Source organism: Melanerpes formicivorus, unplaced genomic scaffold (genome assembly GCF_026170545.1).
Source record: "Melanerpes formicivorus ecotype bairdi unplaced genomic scaffold, bMelFor1.0.p_v2 SCAF_1, whole genome shotgun sequence".
NCBI classification, from domain to species: domain Eukaryota; kingdom Metazoa; phylum Chordata; class Aves; order Piciformes; family Picidae; genus Melanerpes; species Melanerpes formicivorus.
This window is the reverse complement of record NW_027142353.1, coordinates 20,817,776-20,842,836: the sequence shown is the minus strand read 5'-3', so window position 1 is coordinate 20,842,836 and position 25,061 is coordinate 20,817,776. Positions and strand designations below refer to the sequence as shown.

Below are 25,061 nucleotides of genomic sequence, written 5' to 3'. Positions count from 1 at the left end.
TTGCAGTCATGTGCAAAAGTTATATTTCACTTGTTTGATGGCTTCAGTTAATGAAAAATAGCCTCAGTTCATTTCAGCTCATGCCCAAGTATACCAGCTGGATGTAATATTATGACTGGGCTCTCATTATAAAGATGTTATGATAGAGATGACCTACAATTTTTGGAGAGAAATTATTGGATTTTCGTATCCAATGTTATCTGTTCATTGTTCCATGACTGAAAATGTCACAAACAAAAACATACTTTCATTCTCTAGTCTCATAGGATGCAGAGCAAACACATGCAAGATAATTTGAAGTAACAACCACAGTGTCTTCCAAGCCTGTACTGCAAGGCCTTTTAAAATCCATTCTGATAAACTTTTATGACTTACTGGGTAACAGTTAATTCTCTAATTTTGCAAGAAAGCTGAACAAACAAAATCAAACCAAAACAAAAAACAACAACCACCACCAACAACAAAACCAAGCAAAAGCAATAAAATTGAAAGTAATGTGGAAAGTGGGAACAAAGGAGAGTGCAGGAATCTTAAAATCTGTCTGAATAGGGATTAGTAGATTCAGTTCCTGCTAACAGTAACACAAATTTTTAATTGCTTTGGGCCAATCATGCCCAGGTGTCTGAAGCTTTCTCACAATAATGAAGCTTTCTGAAAAATACTGAACAGGAAACATTAGGAATATGATGAGAAATAAAATTGATTCTTCATTGTTCCTAACTTGCTTGTTATCCTTCATAGATATTATTCGTGAATGGACTCAATAATTAAATCTGACTCAGATACCCACAATTTGTTGTAAGAAGTCACAATAAAAGAAAATCTATAAAATGAGGATGCTACAGGACATATTCACCATATCATTTTGTCTACAAGGAATGTATAGATATTCCTATTGAATACAAATCGTTTAAGCTGTAAAAAGTATTCAGTATAAGAGCAACTAGTAAAGGGGTTGATAATGTTTGCTTGTAATTAGAAAGTGCTGGATGACACTCTAATGCAAGAGTTTAACTGAATATCCAGTAGAACCAGTCAACTCCAAAATTAAATGAAATTTAGTAGTTTAAAAGTATCCTGCTGCATGATTTTACAAAAAGAAATGCTGCTTAGAAATTAGGAAATATTTTTTTCTTACATATAGAATGCACATTACAAACACAAGACACAGCTCTCCAGAGCTCTCTGTTGCAAGACCTACATTTCAGATCTTACATATTTGTATCAAAAAACCCAAAGAAAAGCAAGAAAGTGATGAAGGACATTGCACTATGCATGATATTAGGCAAAAATTTAAGAACTTCTACTTTCAGATAGTAAAGCCTTCTTTTCTGATGAATGTTTATTGTCATTAAGAAGTTGTATCAAGAATTATTTCTGCTTGGTAAAGTACTTTCACAAAGAAAACACATAGTACATAGGCTAAGCAATGAATTCAAGCCTCCTGAATGCTGTTAGATGTTGTCCTCAGTGCTTGATAAATTAGCTATCTCACACATTATGAGTCAAAGAATTAAAGAACATTAGTTCTCACTGCACTGATCAAAACACCATATGACAGAGTTGATACTGAACTACATTACTTTAAGGAGATCTGCCTGTGAAACATCTGGTGACTCCAGCTAGGGAGACAGACTTCCATGAGTTCCTCACACTTGCCAAGCTTTGGATCACAAGTAGTAAACATTCCAAATACAAAAGTGTCATTTCAAAGTGGAGCCAGTATTTTTTGCCACTAGAGTTATTTAGGATGAACGATGAATATGGGGACACACTCCAATGATATTTTGGAGAGAAATTTGTCCCTTTATAAGCTTAATTTAATTTATTTAATTTTAATTTACTTCTTTTAATTTATTTAATTTATTAACTTAGTTTAAATAAAATTCTGTTATTTAGATAAATCATAAAAGTATCTTGCAGGAGCACTGAAAGAAAGCAGTGATGGTATATACTTCAGGCTCTTTTCTCCACCACATGCAATCAGCTTCTTGATTTTCAGACGTTATTTTATAGCCTTATTTTTTCCCCTTGAGCTCCAAGACCTAACACTAAGGGGCACCAGAGAACTGAACTGTATCTGCTCAGATCCATGAGGAATCAGCTGCTGCAACTAACATGTAAGTTATTCACTGTGCAAGGTGCAGGGTGAATGGGGCTTTGGGGAAAACATAACAGGTGAAGCAACAGTTCTGCATGACACATTCTCTGTTTCAGAAAATTGTCACTGGAAAAGCAAGGACATGCTCATTTGGGGAGTGTTCAATATCTTACTAAGGTTTATCACTAGGTGTTGAAAAAGAACTCTCATTCTATTTTTCCAAGATAAAAGTTGGGAAATGTGTGAAAATATTGTATGATGTGAAAATGGATTTTCTGGAGAAGCCAAGTATATCTTTAAAATCCTAGCAGATTGACTTTGATCCTACATAAGTGCAAACAGAGGAGCACAGAGTTATGAATGCATTCTTGCACCAGACTCTGGATGACATCTGGATACTAGCATTTTTTCATGACCAGTTCTTAAAATTCCACTATGAAGATAAAGATGAATGCGGATTGTAAAATAGCCTATTACCCTCTCATTTCCCTAACAGGACAACAAGAAAAAAATTATTTTAAATAAAGAAAAAGGTAAAAATCAGGCTTATTTGCCAGGTGTGGACTCCAAAGCCCATTTCCTGAATTCACCCCAAGTCTGGCTATTAAACAGAGAATAATTATGCAATAAATTCCATATATCTTCATAGAGAGCAATCTGAAAATCTCCAAACCTGCTGCTTATTCCAGTTGTTTGTTTTGGGTTGTTGTCCTGTATTTCTGCTTTATTCCCTCTATCCACCACAATATACAGAACCAAACAAGCAAAATATAATTAAAACCATGTCATTATATGTCGGAGAAGTTATTCTCATTCCCTTTTAAAATCTCAGCCACAGTCCTGTCCCAGAATAGAAAATATTACAAAAATGCAGATGCAGTCCAGGGCCCAGTATGTCAAATCACTGCAATCAAATCTCCAAGACCAAAATTTATAATGTACCATTAGGAGACAGTGTTAGCTGATTGACTGAGAATTTCAAAGATGCATTCTGATTTGATTACTGTAGATGTTTTCTTACAATATTAGCATTTATTTCTCTGTCGTCAAATAGTCTATCAAAATAAAACCCACATGTATCTTCTTCTTGATGTAGAATTTGACTTATAGATCTTTGAAGGCCAGATGAGACCATTATGATAATGTGCTTTGACCCTCAGCATAACATGGGGCATAGAAACTTACTCAAGAACTTGCCCCTTGGGTTTGCATCTTCTGTTTGAGGTATATCACCTCCTTCTGAAAGACATTTAGCCTTGATTTATTACTCAAAGTGATGGAAATTCCAGCACAATCCTTGGTACGCTCACCCCTCAGTTAATGACAACTTCAGTCAGAAAAGGTACAGGTTTTGTCCTCCCATGATATGGTTTGGTTTCAGATTTCTTCCTACTACACCTTTTGAAGCTTCATTAGAAACTTGTTAGTTAGATGCATCAGCTTACAGATCATTGGCATGCTTAAGGAAGAAAACTTTCTTTAACAAGATGTCATGGTGGGGCCAAACGGGCCCAGCACAAACCCAGACAGGTCCCAGAATGTCTAGACAATAAAACTTTCTTTAACAAGATAATTGGGAAAAGCCACTATTTGGGATACATGACACACCCTGAACAAAGGCCATTAGCAGTTCTTAGTAAGAGATAAAAGTCTCCAGAACAAGGAAGCATATGAACTCTAAAACTTCCCATAGTCCAAGGGAGAAACTAAAATATACATCTTGGTTATGCTACAGCCAGGCAACATACCTTATGTCTCAAAACAACCTTATCACTCAAGGACCTCATCTGATAATGTTCAACATCTAACTGGCACCTCTTCTTGTTTTGTTTGGGATCCAAGTTTCGCTGTTGTTGTTACACTAGGGTGCATCCTGAATTACAAGTGACCAAACAGTCTGTTTATTTAAGCAAAAGCCCCTGCTGGTTGGAGCCAAAAGGTGGCAGTGTCTCTGCTGTGGGTCTGAGTGGAGATCATCGTCAATTCATCACCCCAGTGGAAATCAAGCTTCTTCTGTCTCTCCCGAGGCAATGACATCTAAAAGGTGAAATACAAATGCTGGCAGTATTTACCCATCTCTTGATGGGGAACAGCTTGGGGTTTATGGGCATTACGCTTTCCAGCTTGCTGACTGACAGACAGCTGAGTCAGGGCATTTTACTCTGGGGCCAAAACCTACTAGGATCCAGCACCTGAAGTTTCATGTGCCTTTTGTGACTTGCTATGACAATGACAGACACAGTGATAGACCTCTTCAGCCACCATCCTATGTGGACATGGTGTTTCAGGGCCACAAAGAGAAGGAGACTATGAGGGAGAGACGGCTGAAAGGTGGTACCCTACAGTACAGTGCGACGAGTAGAGTTAGACCTTTGGAGGGCCATGTGGTCTTCAATGCCTCCCCCACCTCCTCCTCCTCCTCTTTCTCAGTCAGAAGGAGGCAGAGTTGCTGCTGCTGCCAATGCGCCAGGATAGAGAGCGATCTCGGCGCGGGAGGAGATGACGCAAAAGGCACAGCTCCCCCCCAAAAAGTGTTTCTCCAGGACGAAGATGGCGGCAACTTAGCCCAGGGGCCCAAGATGCCTGTGCCCATCGTGGGTCCCCAACCAGGCAGTTCCGCCCCGTGCGCCCGGGGACACCGCGCCCGGCGGCAGCAGCGGCGGCAGCCGCAGCCCATTGTCACCAGCAGCGGCGGCGGCCCCGGCAGCCTCCTCCTTCTCTTCCTCCTCCTCCTCCTCCTCTTCAGCATCCTCGGCAGCAGTCCGGGAGCCCTGCAGCAGCGTCTCACCAGTTAGAGCAGAGGGGGGAGAAGAGAAAGAGGAGACGGAGACAGCGGTGCAGGTATCTGTGCCGCGGCTCGGGGCTGAGGAAGAGGAACAGCGGCGGCAGCAGGGAAGAAGAGGAGGTGAGGAGCCCTCCTGGAGTGTCCGTCGACAGCGGGGGACGAGGGATGCAGCTGTCCGGGGGCAGCAGGCTTTTCTCAGGAGGAAGATGGGGAGCTGCGATCTGACCATGCCTGGGTGAGAGGGGGAAAGGAACAGCCGCACAGCCCCGCCACCACCAACTATCACCAGTACCACCACCATCTCCTCTCCCTCCTCCTCTCTCTGCGTTATAGCTCTTATCTTCTCCACGGCACTCGCGTTGGATGGACTGGGGGTGCTTCGTGTGGTGAGACCAAGGCAAAGCCAGCGGCTAAACCTAATAGTATCTCAGAGAAAGAAAAAGAAGAAAGAAATAAAGAAAGAAAGAAAGAAACAAAGAAAGAAAAAAAGAAAGAAAGAAAGAAGGAAAGAAATAAAGAAAGAAAGAAAGAAAACAAGAAAGAGGGAGAAAGAGGGAGAGTGGAAGAGGGAGCGAGCGGGTGAGCGACACAAGGGAAGGTAGGCAAGAAAAAAACCCAGTCTTTTAAGTCAATGCATATTGTGGTGACACTGGCAAAGGAGCCCTCACGGTGGAGTCGGTCAGGGCTGTGCGTTCCCAAAATATGACCAGGGGTGCTTGGATGTGCAGTCGGCAGTATGATGACGGCTTAAAAATCTGGTTCGCACCCCGGGAGAACGAGAAACCCTTCGCGGATTCAGAGAGGGCTCAGAAATGGCGACTGTCCCTGGCATCGCTCTTGTTTTTCACAGTCCTGCTCTCTGATCACTTGTGGTTCTGCGCCGAGGCAAAATTCACGGGAACCGGAGAGAAAGAGCAGCCACCGCCGGAGAAGCCGGAGCCCGCGGAGCCGGAGCTGCTGGCGGGCATGGGGGAGCAGGCGCCCCCCGCGCCCCGGCTCCTCGCTCCCCCCTCGCCCTCCCTCCCGCCCTCCCCCGGCAGCAACGGCGGCGGCGGCGGCGGAGGCAGTCGCGGCAGCCGCACCAACGGCACGGAGCCCCGGCACGGCAAGGCTGCTTTCCTGGGGAACTCCACAGCCAGGCCCCTGGAGACCTGCTCCCCCCCAAGCTCCTCGTCCGGGCAGTGCTTCAGCGTGGGGGACGCAGAGGCGGTGTGCCAGCGGCAGGGGGGGCCAGGGCGGCCGCAGGGCGCTGGGCAGAGCCCGACGCCTGGCTGGGACCTGACGGATTTTTACCTTTCCTTTTGTAATTCCTACACACTTTGGGAGTTGTTCGCCGGGTTGTCCAATCCGGACACATTGAACTGCAGTCTGGATGTGGTGCTGAGGGGGGGAGGCTCCTGCAGCCAGTGCGTCCAGGCTTACCAGCGCTACGACCAGCACGCTCAGGAGAAATACGAAGAGTTTGAGGTTATGCTCCATAAATATTTGCAGTCGGATGAGTACTCAGTGAAATCGTGTCCTGAGGATTGTAAGGTAGGAGCCCCTGCTCTGTTTCCTGCCCCTGGTTGGCGCGCTGGCGTGCCTCCCTCGTCTGTTGTGGCTGCTGTGGTCCTTGTGTTGGCTTGCTTCGGTTTCTACTCCCGGCGCCGGCGGCCGTGGTTTTTGGGGTGCAGTCGGGGTTGCGGAGGATATCGGCGCGGAGCCGCCGTTAGCACACTGCTAAAGAGAAGGCAGAAAGTGGGGGGGGGGGGGGGGGGGGGGGGGGGGGCTAAGAGAAAGAGAAAAGAGGTGATCCTTGGTCCTCTGGGAGTGCAGCGCTGGATTTCCCCCTCCTCATGAATATGCGATTGGTTCCGGCTCGCCTGCCAGCTTCCAGAGAGCTAGTATGCGACTTGGCGGCAGGCAGCGACGGGGGCTGCATGCCAGTGTGCGGAGTCCCTAACGGCAGCCGGAATGGGGACCACCTGGGAGGCGCGGCGGCGGCCCCGGGACGGCGGGTGAAGGCACCTGGTGGGTTACGTCGGATGCCTGGCGCCGGGCAGCGGCCGGCAGTGGCGGTGCGGGGAGGCATCCGGCCGGCTCGGGAACGGGACCGTGTCTCCAGGCACTCTTCCAAAATTTGTGAAGCTTGGAAAAACTGGAAAGTGAGGGTGGATGTCAATGTGCAGCGCGGTGCCTCTTGGTTGGGAAGTGATGGTGAGAGCATTTGAGTAAGCCGCGGCTACCGTCTTTGGTGCCACCAGTGACCCCTCAGAGAGATCCAGAGGTCTTTCTTTTCCTTTGTTAAAAAGCAGGGTCCAACTTTGGCTCTTCGTAGTTCTCTCTAGTTTTGCACAAGATTGGTTGGTCTAGGTCTCAAAACAGGAAAGGGCAGAAAAAAAAAACCCTTGGCACCTAAAATAACGACCTGCATGCTTTTTTTCCCCCCTTTTTGAGTGTTTGTTGGGAGCTTAGGCCAGTCGAAGGGTTTCTGTTCTGAACTGGATTATCTCAACTACAGTGTAACACTACCTTAATCAGTATGAATCAAATCCTGCTTTAGCAGTGGAGCACAACATTGTATACAAATCGCTGCCCTGAACAGAAGGCCTAGAAGTACTTCTGTGCTTTGTAACTTCGGCAGGGCCTTCTGAAATAATTTTGTGGCAATGGTTCATGCCTGAAGAATCTCATTCACCAATAAATTAGTGCAATTCACACATACTTTTGCCACAAAAAACAATCCACAGTCCCTCCAGAAGCTGAAGTATCCTGTTATCTACCTGGATAAAATATAAAAGTGTCTGTATTTGTTTTGCTCTTGTTAAATTTGACAAAAGTATTCTCATCAGTAATTTTGACTCCACTGTTTCTAGGTTCTAAACTGTATACACATACACTCATTGTATGTGTGTTTTGCATTTGGTTGCTAATCATGTAAATGTGTTTAATTTCCAGAGTGAATTGGATAAGTAAAAATCATATCAGATATAAAGAGATGTCTACTGCTGTAAGAGCATCTTTGCCATTTCAGTAACTTTTTAACTGGAAATTGACCTACTACTGGGGGCTGCCAAACAACACATACATGCTGAAAGTGAATATTTGTATCACAGTTTAATTTGACTGAACTTTGTGGTAAAGTGTACAGTTGTTTTACAGAATGTTGCAGTGTAAAAGCAGCTGTAAACTGTACAATGATTTGCCCTGCAGAGACTGAATAAGGAAAAATATTTGCACAATAATGGGGGAAAAGTTAGACATTTAAATGATTATTGTGAAATGTATAAATGAACCAGACAAATGCAGTGCCAATGACCAACACTTCTTAATTTCTGAGTGTCAGATGGTATTGCTCTATATTTCGAGAATTTGACCAACCAGTCTGAGTTAAATATGAAGGACAGTCTAACAGAGAGAAGAAAAACTCACCAAACCTTCAACAAGGGTGCAACTTAGTGTTTTCTTCCTCTTTCTGGGGAAGCTGTCAGCTGCTGGATGGGTGTGGGGTGTGCAGGGGTGATGTGGATTTGGGCCAGGCTGGGTTGGACTGGATAGTGTTGGACTGGACGGGGCTGAGTTGAGCCGGACAGGTCTGGTCCGTGTAGAGGGTCAGCGGCTGCTGCCGAGAAGGTTGCTGTCCGAGGTGCTGCAGGAGAACACACGCAGCCCGCGGGCGCACTGGGTGCCTCTTCCAGATGTGGCCTGAGTTGGTGTTTCTGGGTTACTTTGGAGTTTTTTGGTACATTCTGGTGGCTTATAGAGGCGAACGTTTAGCAGGTCCTGCGGTCTGATAGCCGTGAGTGTGCTGATGTGTTTGCTTGTTTGCTCTGCAGTGTGGAGAGGTGAAACTAGAAACTTGTCATGAATACTTTGTGACTGTTGCAGTATTTTGCCTGGACTTTCTGGTGTTATGTGCATGTTTTATTTTTAAAACTCAATTGGGAAATAGCTTTCCTGTGTGTAAGGAAGGAATATTTTTTTGAGTGTTGGATATCTAGGTAATTCTTAGATTAAGAATCAGAAACTATCTCGACATCTAATTGTATTTTAGGTACACAGTATTTGGTTGGTTTATATGATGAGGTGCTTTTTCTTTTCTTTTAAACAAATTAATGAAAATACTGATTTTACTCAATAATCATGTATGTAAGCGCTGTCTTAATGCAATGAAAGGCTTGCTAAATAATCTATTTCTATCGTCAGTGTTCTGGGAGGGCTGCATCATTCAGAGAAGGTAGCTTTTCATCCACTCGACCAATTATCGCTGATGACAAAATCAGTAAAATTTACAGTCAACCTAAAACTTGTAATTGGGTATTACTTTCCTGTTCCTTTCCATACCATCATCCTCCACCACTGACACAGTCAGTTCTCACAGTAAAGTGTGGAAATGGTGGGGGTTTCTCAATCCAGCAAGTTACGCCTATACAGAAAGTACTGTTGGTTATAACAAATAGTACTCTAGATCTAAACCTCAGGCTTTGTATTTTTGTACCTTTATTTGAAACTGAAAAAAAATGAACTTTACTTTCAAAATATTCTGTATTTCACTATATGTGTTCAGATCTCTGAATAATATTTTTAATTAAATTGCTTTGTGTTTTAGAAGTTTGCAGGCAGGAGCTGCTTGGGTTATCAGTTCACATTTAGCTACTGTACATGGAGAGTTTTGGTTTTAGTTTCAACATATAGTATTCTCACTCAGTTTTTTTGAAAGAATGTTGTCCTGTAAGTAAAGTGTTACTATTAAACTTCTTACTGAGTTGCATTAGGAATTTTTGAATTTTTTTTTTTTTTTTTTTTTTTTTAGAAAATGGCGAGAATTTGTAAGTGTAGAATTTGGAAAATCACTGTTTGATTTTTGAGTAATAATCAATGAACATTCATATGCATTTATGCATTTTATATTGTCAGGATGTTAGTAGAGATTCTGTGTTGTTTATAAGTTCTGGATTCCAGTGTTATCTCATTGTAACTCCAATTCAAGAGGTATCCTTAAGTTTGCTGTCTTTATATATTATTTTCTTGTTTTGATATTCACTTACCAGTAGTGACTAAAATCTAAGAGGAAAAATTCAATTAATTGTCTATTCAGCAAGGTAAAATAATAAATTGCTGTAGATTTTGCACATTATAAGTCTTGGTTATGATTACAGATATTGTTCTTGGCAATGTCTGTAATTTCCAGAATACCAATTTTATATGCAGCTTGACGTGGTACTGTATTGAAAAAACTAACAGAAAACTGTATTGGCTTACTGTTGGAACACACAATTATTCATAATGACTTCTCATCTTTCGATCAGGGGGCAATCACTGTGGAATAAAAGAAAATTCTGGCTGCTTCAGATTAAGAACTGGGTCAAATAACTAAGTAGGACATATAATGTAAAAGCTTTTGATTTTTTTTTTTTCCATTTCTTTATTGGGTTTTTTTTTTTTTTCAGATAGTACTTAAATCTTTTTGAAAACTATCAGAGTCTAGGGCTTTCTTGGCAGATGCATTTGTTAGTATTTGAACAAAATATCAGTTGCCATTTTTTGACACAGGTTTCTTTAGTCCAGTGAAAGCTGAGGGTATTTAGAATGTGGCCTTCTTTAGTGCTAGTTAAAATGAAATGTGTAACCCAGGTAAGTGCATTATAATTAAAATAATATTAAAATAATTCAATTTTCCTCCTAGAATAGCAAAGAAGGAAAATAGAAATGCACCAATTCTTTTTATATCAACATTGTTTAAAAAGATGCCAAAAGCAGCATTGTATCATTTGGCTGTCATCCTAGGTGCTCAACAAGTATATGCAAACCTTTTTTATTCAGGAATTAAATGTAATACCTTGATTTGAAGTTCATGATACTGGTGAAAAGATAGATGAGTTAAAATACTGCTAGAAGAGCATGCATGTCAATAAAGGCTTTCATCATTAAACATAGATGGTATAGCTTATAGGAATATAGAGCCAGTACTCTTGGTACTAGTTTTGTGTTTTAATCTAAGAACTGTGTTCAACTACTTTTGTTTGAGTAAGATTGTTGATTTAAAGTTATCTAAAATAATTTAAATCACATTTGTTTTCATTTATCTGGAAATATCAAAGCTTATATGACTAATGATTTTTCCAAGAATTTTTTTCCTAAATAGCATATGTCATCTAATTAGGTTTTGAGTTAAACTCTCAATTAAGCTGGCAGAAAAGAGCCAATGAGAATTATGAAACTAAAAGCTTGAGTGATAGAAGAACCATTGCATTACAAAAGGTCATACAGACCAGCATCTGAGACAAACACTATTCATATAATATTCAAGAGTGGCACCTAAGCTGATCGGAAGAAACTCATAAAAATTTACCATCAGAAATCTGGACTGATGGTCAGCATCTAATTACAATCGGGAAACAATACAAAGTAATTATTGAAGTGGTGACTTTTCAGAATGTGTTGAAATTCTAATATTTATTTTAAAGCTGTTTTTGACATTAATAATATGCTCTATTAAAAAAATGTGACACTTAGATGTATATTTAGAAGTTATATTTAAAATTATTTGAAACTAATGTGATTTGATAAATTGCTGTTTGTACATGCTATTTGTTAATTTGATTTAAAAATGTAGAAGTTGCATTATTTTTTCAAAACTAATTTGAGATACATATGTGGTTTAATTTAGTATGAGTATTCTTGTAATAGTGCACTGATATATTAATATAAGGAGCAATACTGATTATGTACAAATGGAATTTACATTTTGGCCTAAAACTAATTTGGCAATCTGTTTCAGTCTCCTGTTTTGAGCTAATTGAACGGCACTGCACTCAGGGAAGACTATGCATGTGCTTGTAGTCATCCAACTGTTTAAATGCTTTGTTGCATCAAGATCAGATCACTTCACTCCTAAAAGAGCAAATTTCCCAGGATGTTCATTCCAGAAATGAGTTTACTCCACCCAACTTTCTGAAAGTTTGTGTCTAGTCTATCATTGAGATACTCATCCCATTCGTAGTGTTGATAGGTACTTCATTCTGATTTAGAAAAAAAAAGACTGTAGTTGGCTTGTACAGAGTAGGTGGAATGGATTCCACCCTAGTTCAGCAGCCATTTAGCACTTTGTGGTATTACTGTCACATGGTTAGGGACCTCATGGCTCAGACCTCAATTTTCCTTTCTTCACTAGTTCTCTTTGTATCAAGTCATACACTTCATATGCACCTTGCAGAGAAAGTGTCAGTACTGCTTCTTCATTTCATGTTCTTCTAGGAAAAGTAATCAAAATGCAAATTATACTTCTGTCACTTATCCTGCCTAAAAATTGTTAGGCCTATACTTAGTAAATTATTGCTTCAGTCTTGCGCTAAGATCCATGATGTATTTAGATCTATGAGTTGCCTAAAAGGTAAAAAGTAACTTATAAGATGAATTCTTAGATATTACTTTTAAATAAGTATAATTCATAATACCTCAGAACATAGTAAAATAATTCATCTGACAAAAAAGAAGAGAAGACGAAGAGTGGATATCCAGTATGGACATATCTATGTGAAATGTAAAAGTTCAGACTGTTGGTCATCAGTGATGATGCATAGGTAATTCTGGAGGCTGAGTCTGTTTGAGATGAAGTGGACATCTAAAACAGGTCAGATGGATTATGTCCTAAAAGTACTCATTTTTTCTCAGATACAAGCACTTCCACTGTTGACCTCTAAAATCAAATTAGGTGAATCCTAGCAAAGTGATTTTGGTATTAAAAACAAGTCTGGATGAAGTTGTATTCATATGATACTTGTTCTGTTCAACACCAACCTAGTGAAATCATAACTATCTTCCACTTCTCTGATAACTGTATACTGTCCTTGAAGAACGTGTGAGCTATGCAGTCTTAGAGATGAGAATAGGGAAGGGCCTTTTATGACATAATTATATTTTTGTCACTTATTTTGAGACAGGGGAGGCTAAGAGCTTCTACACAGTACTTGTCCAGAAACCATACAATAAGAATTTTAGGTGATCTTCTTAATAGCAGTTTGTGCAGGTAAATCTGCTGCAGATGATTTCTTTAATTCTCCATTCCCTCTTTATAAAGAAGGTGGTTTTTTTTTTTTTTTTTAATTGTTTGAGTTTGTGGGTTTTTTTGTGTGGTTTTTTTTTTTGTGTGTGTGGAGTTGTCTATGTGTATGAGGATTCCTATACATTACACTAATACATCATTTTCTTCTCTTTAGACCAAATCAGAGGGAACTCCCAAGCCTTACTTAGTCTCCCACTGACGAGGCACATATTCTTAGACATTTATGCCACTTCACTAAAATAACCATATTGTACTTCTCCATGTACTTTTCACTGTACTTTTCTCTTGTCAGAACTGCAGAGCAAATGTTGCTAAGTGAGAGTGTGTGCTAAGTTTCAGTTACTTTACAGCGTCAATCAGTTCGACGAATACAAGATTAGTGAGGCACTAGAGACATATTCTGACATATTTTGATTTGTGATCTGGCTCTTTTTTACGAACGGGGCAGGTATATGAAAGGTGTAGATTACTCCTTAAGAATATGCACATTGAAGATATGTATCTGACACACTCTCAGTCCGTAAAGATCAAGAGAACAGGTGATGATGTAAACAGCTTTGAACTGAAGTTGATCAACACTTGTAATTCTCCCACCTTTTGTCTCACCTCTTTCATCCAAGCTAATGGACATGTCTTGAAATTTATGATTGAAATAACATTATCCCAAAGCTTTTGTGGAAAAGCACTGGTCAAAGGCAACATTGTTGGGATAAATAGTCATTATAAATGTTGAACTGATAAACTTCTTCAACTCTATTTCAATACTGTGATCCTTTAAAATGTCTTTGAGATTCTGATAGGAATGTTCACCTTTCTTATAGGTTGATGTTAAATGATCATTAATTGCTGATTAAAACCAGTGGCAAAGATGATGTCAGCTGAAGTAACCAATGGAAAATTTATTTGGGTCTAGGTATTCAGGAATTCTGCAGATTTTTTTGAAGTAATTGTGTACGCTTTAAATTAATTCAATGAAATTAGGGGGAAACTGTATCTATAAGATGACAGATAAAAGTCCAGATTTTCACTTTTGAGATGTGATAGTAGCATTTTTATTATTTTTTTGTTGTTACAATTTAGGCATGTTCCTCAGTCAAGCCATTGCATTTTCAAATGTACCAATTTTAAAACCTGGAAAAAAATAAAAAAGATGCATTTTAGAACGTGCAATATAGTCTAGCTTCCCGGCCATATTTTCCAAGAAGCAAATATGATACCTTGAATACTTTCTAAACGCACATTTAATTCTTGCTTATCCTCTGCATGTTAGATTAGATATTGCCTTCAGTTTGCCTGAATGCTTATGTAAATGGCATCCTGAGGCTGTCAGCATGCTTAGATCTCTGTAAAACATTTTAAAAACATTAGCAATGCAGAACCAGAGGACATTCTTTTTTAAAGGGAAGGGAGAAAGATAGATTGTCTGTGATGTTTACAGTTTTTCTTATTTTATTAATTCTTTTAGGAGAGTTTATTGATTGGTGATTTGCTGATCGTTACTTTGGCTAGCTTGCTCTCTGTATTTGAAGGATTGCACTCAGGTGCTTCTCAGAAAGCCCAATTTTGCATGACATGTATTCATATAGATTAAAAAAAAAGGTATGGTAAAAGGTAATTACATATCTTGCAGATTTCCATGTGCAGTGATACACAACTAAGTGTAAGACCATAAATGTAAAGAATTATTGATGTAACATGTTCGTCATGACAAACATAACAGACAGAAAATACTTTGCTAGTTTGGAAAGTTTATGCTTAACTTATATTTATTTATTATGCTTATGATTCAGAAAAATAATATTTTTTTAGCAGTGTAAATTTATCATTTAGAAGGATATCTTTATGGCTGTTAGAGGTAAAGTTATATTCTCAAATGAACTAAAATATTCTTTACTGAGACAAATTTTTGTTTTTGTATGCATGCACACTGGATTAAAATCAGGTATTCTTTTAAATATAGCCCTGCTTATAGAAGGACAATAAAGAATAGCAAATAAACAGAAAATTTATTTTTAGACCATTTTTGTTTTGGAATAAATAATACAATTATGTATTTTTAAAAATGTACACAGAAAACGTACAAATGAGTACTCTTAATACTGCCTTCACCTGATACTATTTTTTAAACTGAATTTCTATACAGAAGAGCTTTAGGATAATAAGGACATTTAATTTATTCACAGTTGTGATTAGAAATCCTTGCATATTCAAAGACTTAAACCTGACTTTTAGAAGATCATTTTGTGGTGAACTCTGGTATAGCACATCTCACTTTACAAGTAAATTCTTTAAGAAATATGACAGAAATTTTAATTTCAAAATTGTGAAAATAAAATTACATATGTCTGTCACTTTTTTTTTTTTACATTATTTGTAATGCCAGTTACAAATAATCTGAAAACTATGCCTTGACTGAAACCTCTGGAAATTTTCAAGGTAAATATTACAGTAATATCTATTTAGAATGATGACTCACATGACTGGAGCACTGTTATGAATGGCTACAGGCTCTTCAGGAGAGACAGGTGAGGGAGAAGGGGTGGAGGGGTGGCCCTGTACATCAGGGAGGATGTAGACGCCATGGAACTAGAGAACAAGGATGATCAGGTTGAGCGCCTGTGGGTGAAAATTAGAGGGAAGGCCAACAAGGCTGACATCGTAGTTGGAGTCTGTTATAGACCACCCAACCAGGATGAAAAGGTTCATGAATTATTCTATAGGCAGCTAGAGGCTGTCTCAAGATCTCCAGACCTTGTTTTTATGGGTGACCTTAACCTGCCTGATATCTGCTGGGAACTCAGCACAGCAGAGAGGAGGTGGTCTAGACAGTTCTTAGAGTGTATGGAGGATAGCTTCTTATCCCAGCTGCTGTGTGAGCCTACCAGGGGTGAGGCTTTGCTTGACCTTCTTTTTGCCAACAGAGAAAGGCTGGTGGGAGATGTGGTTGTTGGAGGCTGTCTGGGGTCCAGTGACTATGAGATAATTGAGTTTTCAATATGCAGTCAAGCTAAGAGGGGCAGCAACAAAACCTCCACTCTGGACTTCTGGAGGGCAGACTTCAGGTTACTCAAGGAACTAACTCAGAAGGTACCCTGGGAAACAGCCCTTAAAAATCAAATGGGTCCAGGAGGGCTGGACCCACTTCAAGAAAGAATTCTTGAAGGCACAGGACCAGGCTGTGCCAGTGTGCCAGAAGATGAGCCACTGGGGCAGACGGCCAGCCTGGATGGGCAATGAACCTCTGAGCATATTAAGGGGAAAAAAGAGGGTGTATCACCTTTGGAAGGAAGGAGAGGTAACCCATGGATTGTTTAAGGATGTTGCTAGGTCATGCAGGAAAAAAAATTAGAGAGGCAAAAGGCCATTTAGAGCTTAGACTGGCCACTGCTGTGAAGGACAACAAAAAATGCTTTTGTATATTAATGGCAAGAGGAAGGGCAAGGACAACCTCCACTCCTTGGTGGACATGGAGGGTAATATAGTAATAAAAGATGAGGAAAAGGAAGAGGTACTTAACATGTTCTTTGCCTCAATTTTTAGTATCAGGATGGGTTGTCTTCCAGACAACTGCTCTCCTGAATTGACAGACAGAGCCAGGGAGCAGTATAGTTTCCCTGTAATCCAGAAGGAAGTAGTTAGAGACCTGCTCAGCCACTTGGATCCCCACAAGTCCATGGGACTAGATGGGATCCATCCTAGGGTGCTGAGGGAGCTGGCAGATGAGCTGGTCAAGCCACTATCCATCATTTTTCAACAGTCCTGGCTCACTGGAGAGGTCCCAGATGACTGGAAGCTGGCCAACATGATGCCCATCCACAAGAAGGGCCAGAAGGAGGAATCAGGGAATTACAGACCTGTCAGCCTTACCTTGGTGCCAGACAAGATTATGGAACAGGTCATCTTGAATGCAATCACACAGGACTTACAGGATGGCCAAGGGATCAGGCCCAGCCAGCATGGATTTAGGAAGGGCAGGTCCTGCCTGACCAACCTGATCTCCTTCTATGATCAGGTGACATGCCTGGTGGATGTGGGGAAGGCTGTGGATGTAGTCTACCTGGACTTCAGCAAGGCCTTTGACACCATCCCCCACAGCAAATTCCTGGCCAAGCAGTTAGTCTGTGGTTTGGACAGGAGCACTCTGCACTGGGTTAGGAACTGGCTGGATGGCCTAGCCCAGAGAGTGGTGGTGAATGGTGCCACATCCAGCTGGCAGCCAGTCACTAGTGGTGTCCCCCAGGGGTCAGTGCTGGGCCCCATCCTCTTCAATATCTAGAGAGCTCTGCAGAGGGACCTAGACAGTCTGGACAGATGGGCAGAGTCCAATGGCATGAGATTTAACACATCCAAGTGCGTGGTTCTGCACATTGGCCACAACAACCCCATGCAGTGCTACAGGCTGGGGACAGAGTGGCTGGAGAGCAGGCAGGCAGAGAGGGACCTGGGGGTACTGATTGACAGCCACCTAAACATGAGCCAGCACTGTGCCCGGGTGGCCAAGATGGCAAATGGCATCCTGGCCTGCATCAAGAATAGTGTGGCCAGCAGGAGCAGGGAAGTCATTGTGCCCAGCACTCAGCACTGGTCAGGCCACACCTTCAGTGCTGTGTCCTGTTCTGGGCCCCTCAGTTTGGGAAAGATGTTGACTTGATGGAATGTGTCCAGAGAAGGGCAACAAGGCTGGTGAGGGGTTTGGAACACAAGCCCTATGAGGAAAGGCTGAGGGAGCTGGCGTTGCTTAGCCTGGAGAAGAGGAGGCTCAGGGGAGACCTCATTGCTCTCTCCAACTCCCTGAAGGGAGGTTGTAGCCAGGTGGGGGTTGTTCTCTTCTCCCAGGCAATCAGCACCAGAGTAAGAGGACACAGTCTGAAGCTGCACCAGGGGAGGCTTAGGCTGGATGTTAGGAAGAAGTTCTTTACAGAAAGAGTGATTGCCCATTGGAATTGACTGCCCAGGGAAAATGGTGGAGTCACCATCATTGGAAGTGTTTAGGAAGTGACTGGATGGCACGCTTGTTGCCATGGTTTAGTTTATTAGATAGTGTTGGATGATAGGTTGGACTTGATCTCAAAGGTCTTTTCCAACCTTGGTTAATTCTGTTCTCTTGTAGAATACTATCGTTCACACATTCCTTAAGGTCACTGCTGGTGGTTTTCCAGTGGGATGTGTTTGTACTGAATTCAGTCATCTTAAAGTCAGGTGAATAGTGAAATCAGTGGATATAGATTGGTGCCATGAGAGCCCCCAGTTCATTGACCTTTTTGTGTTCCAAATGCATCTCTTTTGGAATATTTTAAAGTTTATGTCCTGTTGAATACAAAATCATCCTTTTCATGGTTTTCATTTCATGCTATTTTCAATCTGCTAATATTGCAGTACAGTGCTTTAAGATGATATTTGACAGTATTCGTAAGAAGGTTTTCTTTCTGAAGGTTTTCTTTCTTGTACACTTTCCGATATAGCAGTCTTTGGGGAAATTACCCCTATTACAAGGTAAGTTTAACTAACAAGATACACTTGTGTATCACTGGAGTTCAGGAAATGAGGCTTGCTGTTTTAGATCTCGATTTAGTTAGAAGTACGTTATGGTTTCTTGTTTTTATATTTAACTCTGATAAATTCTAGAAACACCCCCCCCACCCCCCCACCCCCAATATATTCATTAAATTAAATAATTAGTGTAACACTAGCTTTCCAAAATTTAGCAGCTGAGATTGATTCCTGACACATGACCCAAGTAAATGTACTGCATTTGCAAATACAGACCAATTTTCTCTATTCAGGAATCTACAATGACACAAACAAGGATGAACTCCTTTGAAAGCAATGGCTGTCTTAAATATAAAACTGCTTTGAGAGCAGGAGCTACATTAAATACTTTGCAACTAAAATATATGAAATCAAAGGGACAGATTTGACCCAGACTGATACGCTTTACAAACCTTGCTACAGAAAGAAATATGCAGAGTGTGTTAAATGCTCATTTCCTTGTCTTTGACTGATGTTACTAATTTCATAATGTTGGATTAATCCTCCCCCCACACCCTCCCTTTTCTTTGTTATTCTACTTGGTCTTGATCCCTTTCTATTTTTCTATTGATTTTTCAGGCACATTGTAGTAAAACATTATGAGCTTAACTTGTTCAGCTACCTGGGGCAGGAAAACCTTAAAGAAAACAAAGCAGAGATAATTTTCCTTTTCTAGACAAGATTGTAGGTCATCTGCTAGGGTTAAAAGGAGAGATGCTGATCAGTAGTATTGCTAATTTAAATCCAGAGAAGCTGCTTTGATTGCTGTAAAGACACTCTGTATTTAGACTGGTATGAATTCAGTTAGAATTTAAGCATAAGTTAAAAGAATTGATCAGGTAATGAAAGTTTTGCTCTGTGCTGCATTTAAAAAATTATAGAAAAGGTAGTAATTTTAACAATGACTCAAATTAAAACTACATGTATTGTACCCACATGTGTGTGTACATATATATGTGATATATATATCTATATCTATCTATCTATATGTGCATATATCTTACAGGAGGTGCAACAAGGAAATTACTGAAGTAGAATCAGGAATCTTGGGGAGACTAGCACAGTCCTGAATTAGAGTCCTATGAAAGTCTTTGAAATATCGTGAATTCTTTAAAATTAAAAAGTTGTTTAGGAAGTACATAAAAATCTAACAATTGTTCCTAAATTATATTTTCCTTTTTTCAGTCACTGATTTGTTTGTTTTTTCACTGATCTAGAAATGTAAATTATTTATAGTATTTTCTTTCTTTTTCAAGACTTTGGAGAGGTTTCACAGTAAATGTGGAGCACACAAGCGTCTATTGGTGATGATATAGCCAGAAAGTGCACTAACCCTGTTTTACACTGCTCTTTGCAGCTCCTTCATAGAGACCCTCCTTGTGTTGAATTGCAGTTTGGATCAGTGGTTGTAACAAACCCACATAAAAATTCCATGTATCTCCACTACCTAATACTAATACTAATACTAATACTTTATGGAAGAAGTTACTGTAAATGCTCTGTTTTCTTAATTGTGATATTTTAGATTGCTTTCATTTTTGCCTCTTTATTTGCACATTTTTGTTTGTGTGTGTGGGGTTATTTTAAGACTAGGATTTTTTTATTGTTGTCATCTTGAAGATAAGGTTTTTACTACTGCTGCCTCTGAGATTTATGTATTTTCTGAAATATTTTAAAAGGCAGAATTACGTCAGCTTGTGTAATATAAGCATGAACTTCTGTAACTTTCCAAATCGTTCTTTAATCCTTTTTTGCAGTTCCCTGTGTCCTTGTCATCATTTCATTTTGATTACTGGAGAAACATTCCTCCATATATTTTGGTATAATAAAAAATGTATGTAAAATGTTTGGTATAAATGTAAATATTTTTTTTTTCTCACATTTTTTAATATAGATATGATTTGAGGAGATCTGGTATTTGGGAAGAGATCCTTCTTTTATAGTTGTTTAGATCTGCAAGAGGAGGAGATGATATGTTTTGCAGCTTGCAGGACATACATGTTATCAAAATCATGACTGGCAGGGAAGACGATTAGGCTTACAGGGAGCAATACGAGAACTATGAATATCAGTAAGCTTTTCTTTGGGTTACACTAAATTTGTGATCCCTGTGTAGGGGGTAGGAAAGGGAGCTTAAAGTATATGTGAATAAAGAGATATTTTAAATTATTTGATGTTGTGTTTGAAAGAATCACACAGAATCACACAGAATCACCAAGGTTGGAAGAGACCTCAAAGATCATCAAGTCCAACCTGTCACCACAGACCTCATGACTAAACCGTGGCACCAAGTGCCACATCCAGTCCCCCTCTTGAACACCTCCAGGGATGGTGACTCCACCACCTCCATGGGCAGCCCATTCCAATGGCGAACGACTCTCACAGTGAAGAACTTTCTCCTCACCTTGAGCCTAAACTTCCCCTGGCACAGCTTGAGACTGTGTCCTCTTATTCTGGTGCTTGTTGCTTGAGAGAAGAGACCAACTTCCTCCTGGCTACAACCACTCTTCAGGTAGTTATAGAGGGCAATAAGGTCTCCCCTGAGCCTCCTCTTCTCCAGGCTAAACAATCCCAGCTCCCTCAGCCTCTCCTCATAGGGCTTGTGCTCAAGGCCTCTCACCAGCCTTGTTGCCCTTCTCTGGACATGTTCAAGTATCTCAATGTCCTTCTTAAACTGAAGGGCCCAGAACTGGACACAGTACTCAAGGTGTGGCCTAACCAGTGCGGAGTACAGGGCACAATGACCTCCCTGCTCCTGCTGGCCACACTATTCTTGATGCAGGCCAGGATGCCATTGGCCTTCTTGGCCACCTGGGCACACTGCTGGCTCATGTTTAGGTGGCTGTCAATCAGCACCTCCAGGTCCCTTTCTGTTTGGCAGTTCTCCAGCCACTCTGACCCCAGCCTGTAGCTCTGCATGGGGTTGTTTGGCCAAAGTGCAGAAACTTGGATTTGTTGAATGCTATCATGTTGGACTCTGCCCACCTGTCCAGCCTGTCAAGGTCCCTCTGCAGAGCTCTCCAATCCTCTAACAGATCAACATCTGCTCCCAACTAGGTGTCGTCTGCAAATTTGCTGATGACTGACTCAATCCCCTCATCCAGATCATCAGTGAAGATATTAAAGAGGATGGGGCCCAGCACTGATCCCTGAGGGACGCCACTAGTGACTGGCTGCCAGCTGGATGTTGTGCCATTCACTCTCTGGGCCTGGCCCCCCCATCCAGTTCCTAACCCAGTGCAGAGTGCTGCTGTCCAAGCCATGAGCTGACAGCTTAGCCAGCAGTTTGCTTTGGGTGACAGTGTCAAAGGCCTTGCTGAAGTCCGGGTAGACCACATCCACAGCCCTCTGCACATCCTCTAGTCAGGTCACTTGATCACAGAAAGAGATCAGGTTTGAGAGGCAGGATCTGCCCTTCCTAAATTGATGTTGGCTGGACCTGAGCCCTTGGCCATCCTTCAGGTGTGAAGTTATTGTTGCAAAGATGATCTGCTCCATAATTTTCCCTGTCACTGAGGTCAGGCTGACTGGCCTGTAGTTTCCAGGTTCCTCCATCCGACCCTTCTTGTGGATGGGGATCACATTGGCCAGTTTCCAGTCATCTGTGACTTCTCCAGTGAGCCAGGACTGGAGGAAAATGATGGAGAGTGGCTTGGCCAGCTCATCTGCCAGCTCTCTCAGCACTCTAGGATGGATCCCATCTGGTCCCATGGACTTGTGAGAAGCAAAAGACCTGAAACTGTGTTGGGTTTTTTCCTGCAGGTAATGATACTATTATGGAACTCAAATATTGCAGTAGTTCAACAGTATTTGGGCCTCATAGCATGCATTGCACTATGAGTTGCACCTGCTATACTCCTCAAAGGGCTGATCCTTCTTCACATTTTATTTTTCCACTTTCTGTCAAAAACTGTCAGAGTTAAGAGGCAGGTACTTGTTTCTTAACAGATTCTGTACACATATTGGTGAGCACACAGCTCACAAATCTCAAGTGCCTCAACTGTGTACCAGCAGCTGCTATGAGGCTGTGTCTCCATTAGCATTTTAGTTCAGTCAAGGGGGTACTCTGAAACAAATCTCACACTTGCTCCCACTGCCTGTCTTACTGTAACTTGATTCACATCAGAGAGCGATCTGGGAGCGCATAAACTGGATTGCTTTCTGCTGAAAGTAAAGGCAAGAGTGTGGCCCAGAAGCACATCTAATATGTTATTGTTACTAAGGGACATACGGTCTATAGGAATGGGGTTAGCTTGATGTAAAACAATGAAACCCATATAATGTAGAAGCCAAGTTCTCAGCGCTGTTTCAGTCTGCAGTGTTTCTACAGAGCCACCCTCAAGAGAATGAAATTTGCCTCTCACCTGGAGATAATGCCCAAAGTATCTCAGCAGTTTCTTCAGGACTGCAGCTCAAGACCCTGGGTGGGAGCTCCAAAATGATTTACTGCGCCTGGCTCTATATGTCATGTCATTAGCAATCCTCTATTGTTCTTTGTTGTTGTTGGTGTTTTTTGGGTGTTTTTTGTTATTGTTATTTTTAATTGTTTTTAACTCATCTTCTGTTGCTATGCCTATGGAGGTGATGTACAGTGTGGTGCAGACTTCTGCTCTATGCCTTCCCTGCAGCTGCCAAGCCTCAGTGCAGCAGAACCACTGCAGCTCTGCTGTGTTTTGGGCTCTCTGGGCTGTTTTTGTCCTTGCTGTGGAACTCACTGCACCTTCCCAGCAAACAGATGCAAGGTGGAACAGACCTTTCAGTGTCTCTTTATGGCAACTCTTGAGTTTTTAGTTTGATAACACTGCAAAAATTTCTAAGCAATCATGAAAATGGAAATTTGGGTGGTGAGGGAGGGAAATCAGCAATGTAAGAAATCTGACCTTCTTTCCTAAAATACTGCCCTCATCTTCTATTTTCTTGTTTCTTACTAGGAGAAAAAAATTATTCTGGGTCAGTCTTCAGTCTGGGTTCAGTAGGCACTGAACTGATAACTAGATACACAGGAAAGCTTAAGTAACTGATTTGCTTTAATAAACAGTAAATTTTCTATATGCTTGCAAAGGCTTTATTTTCTTCGGATTTTCCAGCATAGAGGAGAAAACTACCTATCATATCAATTTATATTATTTTTCTTCCAGAATAAAGCTTTTCTTTTTTGAAAGACTAAAAAATAGAGAATTACTTTAGAAAACATAAAACTAGAAAAATATTGCTTTACTGATGGAATATTTGTTGTTAGTGTGTAATGGGTTGGGGCAGACTCCCTCCCCACCACACGCAGAAATAATGACTCAGACAAAACAGATTGCAAAAGTGATGGAAAGTTTAAATAGAAAACAGTGAGTGTGTACAGAAAACCAAAACACAGTGACAAGAGAAACCCCAAAACAGACCCAGAAGCATCCCATCCCAAGGGTGCACCCAAGACCCCCAGGGCTCCTCCTTCCCCCTCCCACTGCTAGGCTAGTCTCAGCTGGCCAGATCTGAGACTGCCCTTCCCCCCCCCCAGTTACTGGGTGGCAGAGAGGAAGGAAAAAAGGAAGTGCCAGACCCCGCCCTGGACTTTATAGTGGTGCAGGAATTATGGGAATGAAATACCTGGTTTCCTGTGACCACCCCCCTGGGCTGGGCCCACCCCTTGGGACCTCCCAAGTGTGGTCTGTGCAGTGGCATCTGGGCCAGCACCCAGCCTAAACCACCACATAGTGATACCCCCAATAATTAGAGGTGGTTATTGCTTTTGAACCTTGAGAATTCATGCCATTTATTCTGTTGTTTCTCAGTAGGTTTACTGCACTTGTGCAAAGAAAATTAGTTCTCCCAGAGGTCCTGATTAACTCTGTTCCAATAGTAACACTGTTACTAAAGATCTGCGGGGCCTAATGATAACCAGCCTTTGATAAGCGCTGTAAGCTTTCTTACCTTGTGCCCAACTCAGAACTTCAGCGGGTCTAAAAGGAGGCAAGACAAGTGATTTACAGGCCTAGCAAAGAGAGGTAAAGAAATAATTTGCTGAAATAGTATAAATCTGTTTGATTGATTGAAACATTAGGGGAAGACCCACAGGTGATCAGAGCTTAGAATACCACTAGATGCTACTGAACTGCAAGGGACACCAACCAGCAGAAGCAGGACATTGTCCTGCCAGTGGGTAAAACAATGGGAGTTGCAGGTAGCCAAAAAAGCAGATATTTAACTTAGGTCATCGTAAGAGTATATAGACCACATATTCCTGTAAAACTTGGATTGGATATATCCCAGAAAACATGTCACTTTATCCTGAAGCCTTAAGGAGCCAGTAGTAAAGGATTCAGAAAACTGAAGAAGGTGTATTTCTGCTAAGTGGGATATAGGAACCAACATACTATGTTGGTCAGTAATCTGCTTGTTATCATGTCTGAGAATAAGCTTGTGAAGTGAAATGAGTGCTACATCAGGCAGTTAGAAAAAAATTTGCTAGTTTGTAACGTTTCTTCTTAATTCATATTAGTAGTCAATTTTAATGACTGTGATTCAATAAAATATTTTTTCCATATACTTTTCTATAATTTCAGCCAGGAAGGAATATTTTATTGTTAAGAGATACCCCTTTCATTTTCTAA

General features: G+C 41.1%; 1 protein-coding gene across 2 annotated transcripts in view; it reads left to right on the top strand.

Moving 5' to 3' along the window:
• The first annotated feature begins 4,605 nt into the window (after nucleotides 1-4,605).
• Nucleotides 4,606-25,061, top strand: part of NALF1 (NALCN channel auxiliary factor 1) — a 544,627-nt gene continuing 524,171 nt past the window's right edge. For both annotated transcript variants that reach the window (XM_068169879.1, XM_068169855.1), the window contains exon 1: nucleotides 4,606-6,419. In XM_068169879.1, coding sequence (XP_068025980.1) covers nucleotides 5,589-6,419 — 831 coding nt within the window. In that variant the 5' untranslated portion in view covers nucleotides 4,606-5,588. The remainder of the gene's footprint in view (nucleotides 6,420-25,061) is intronic.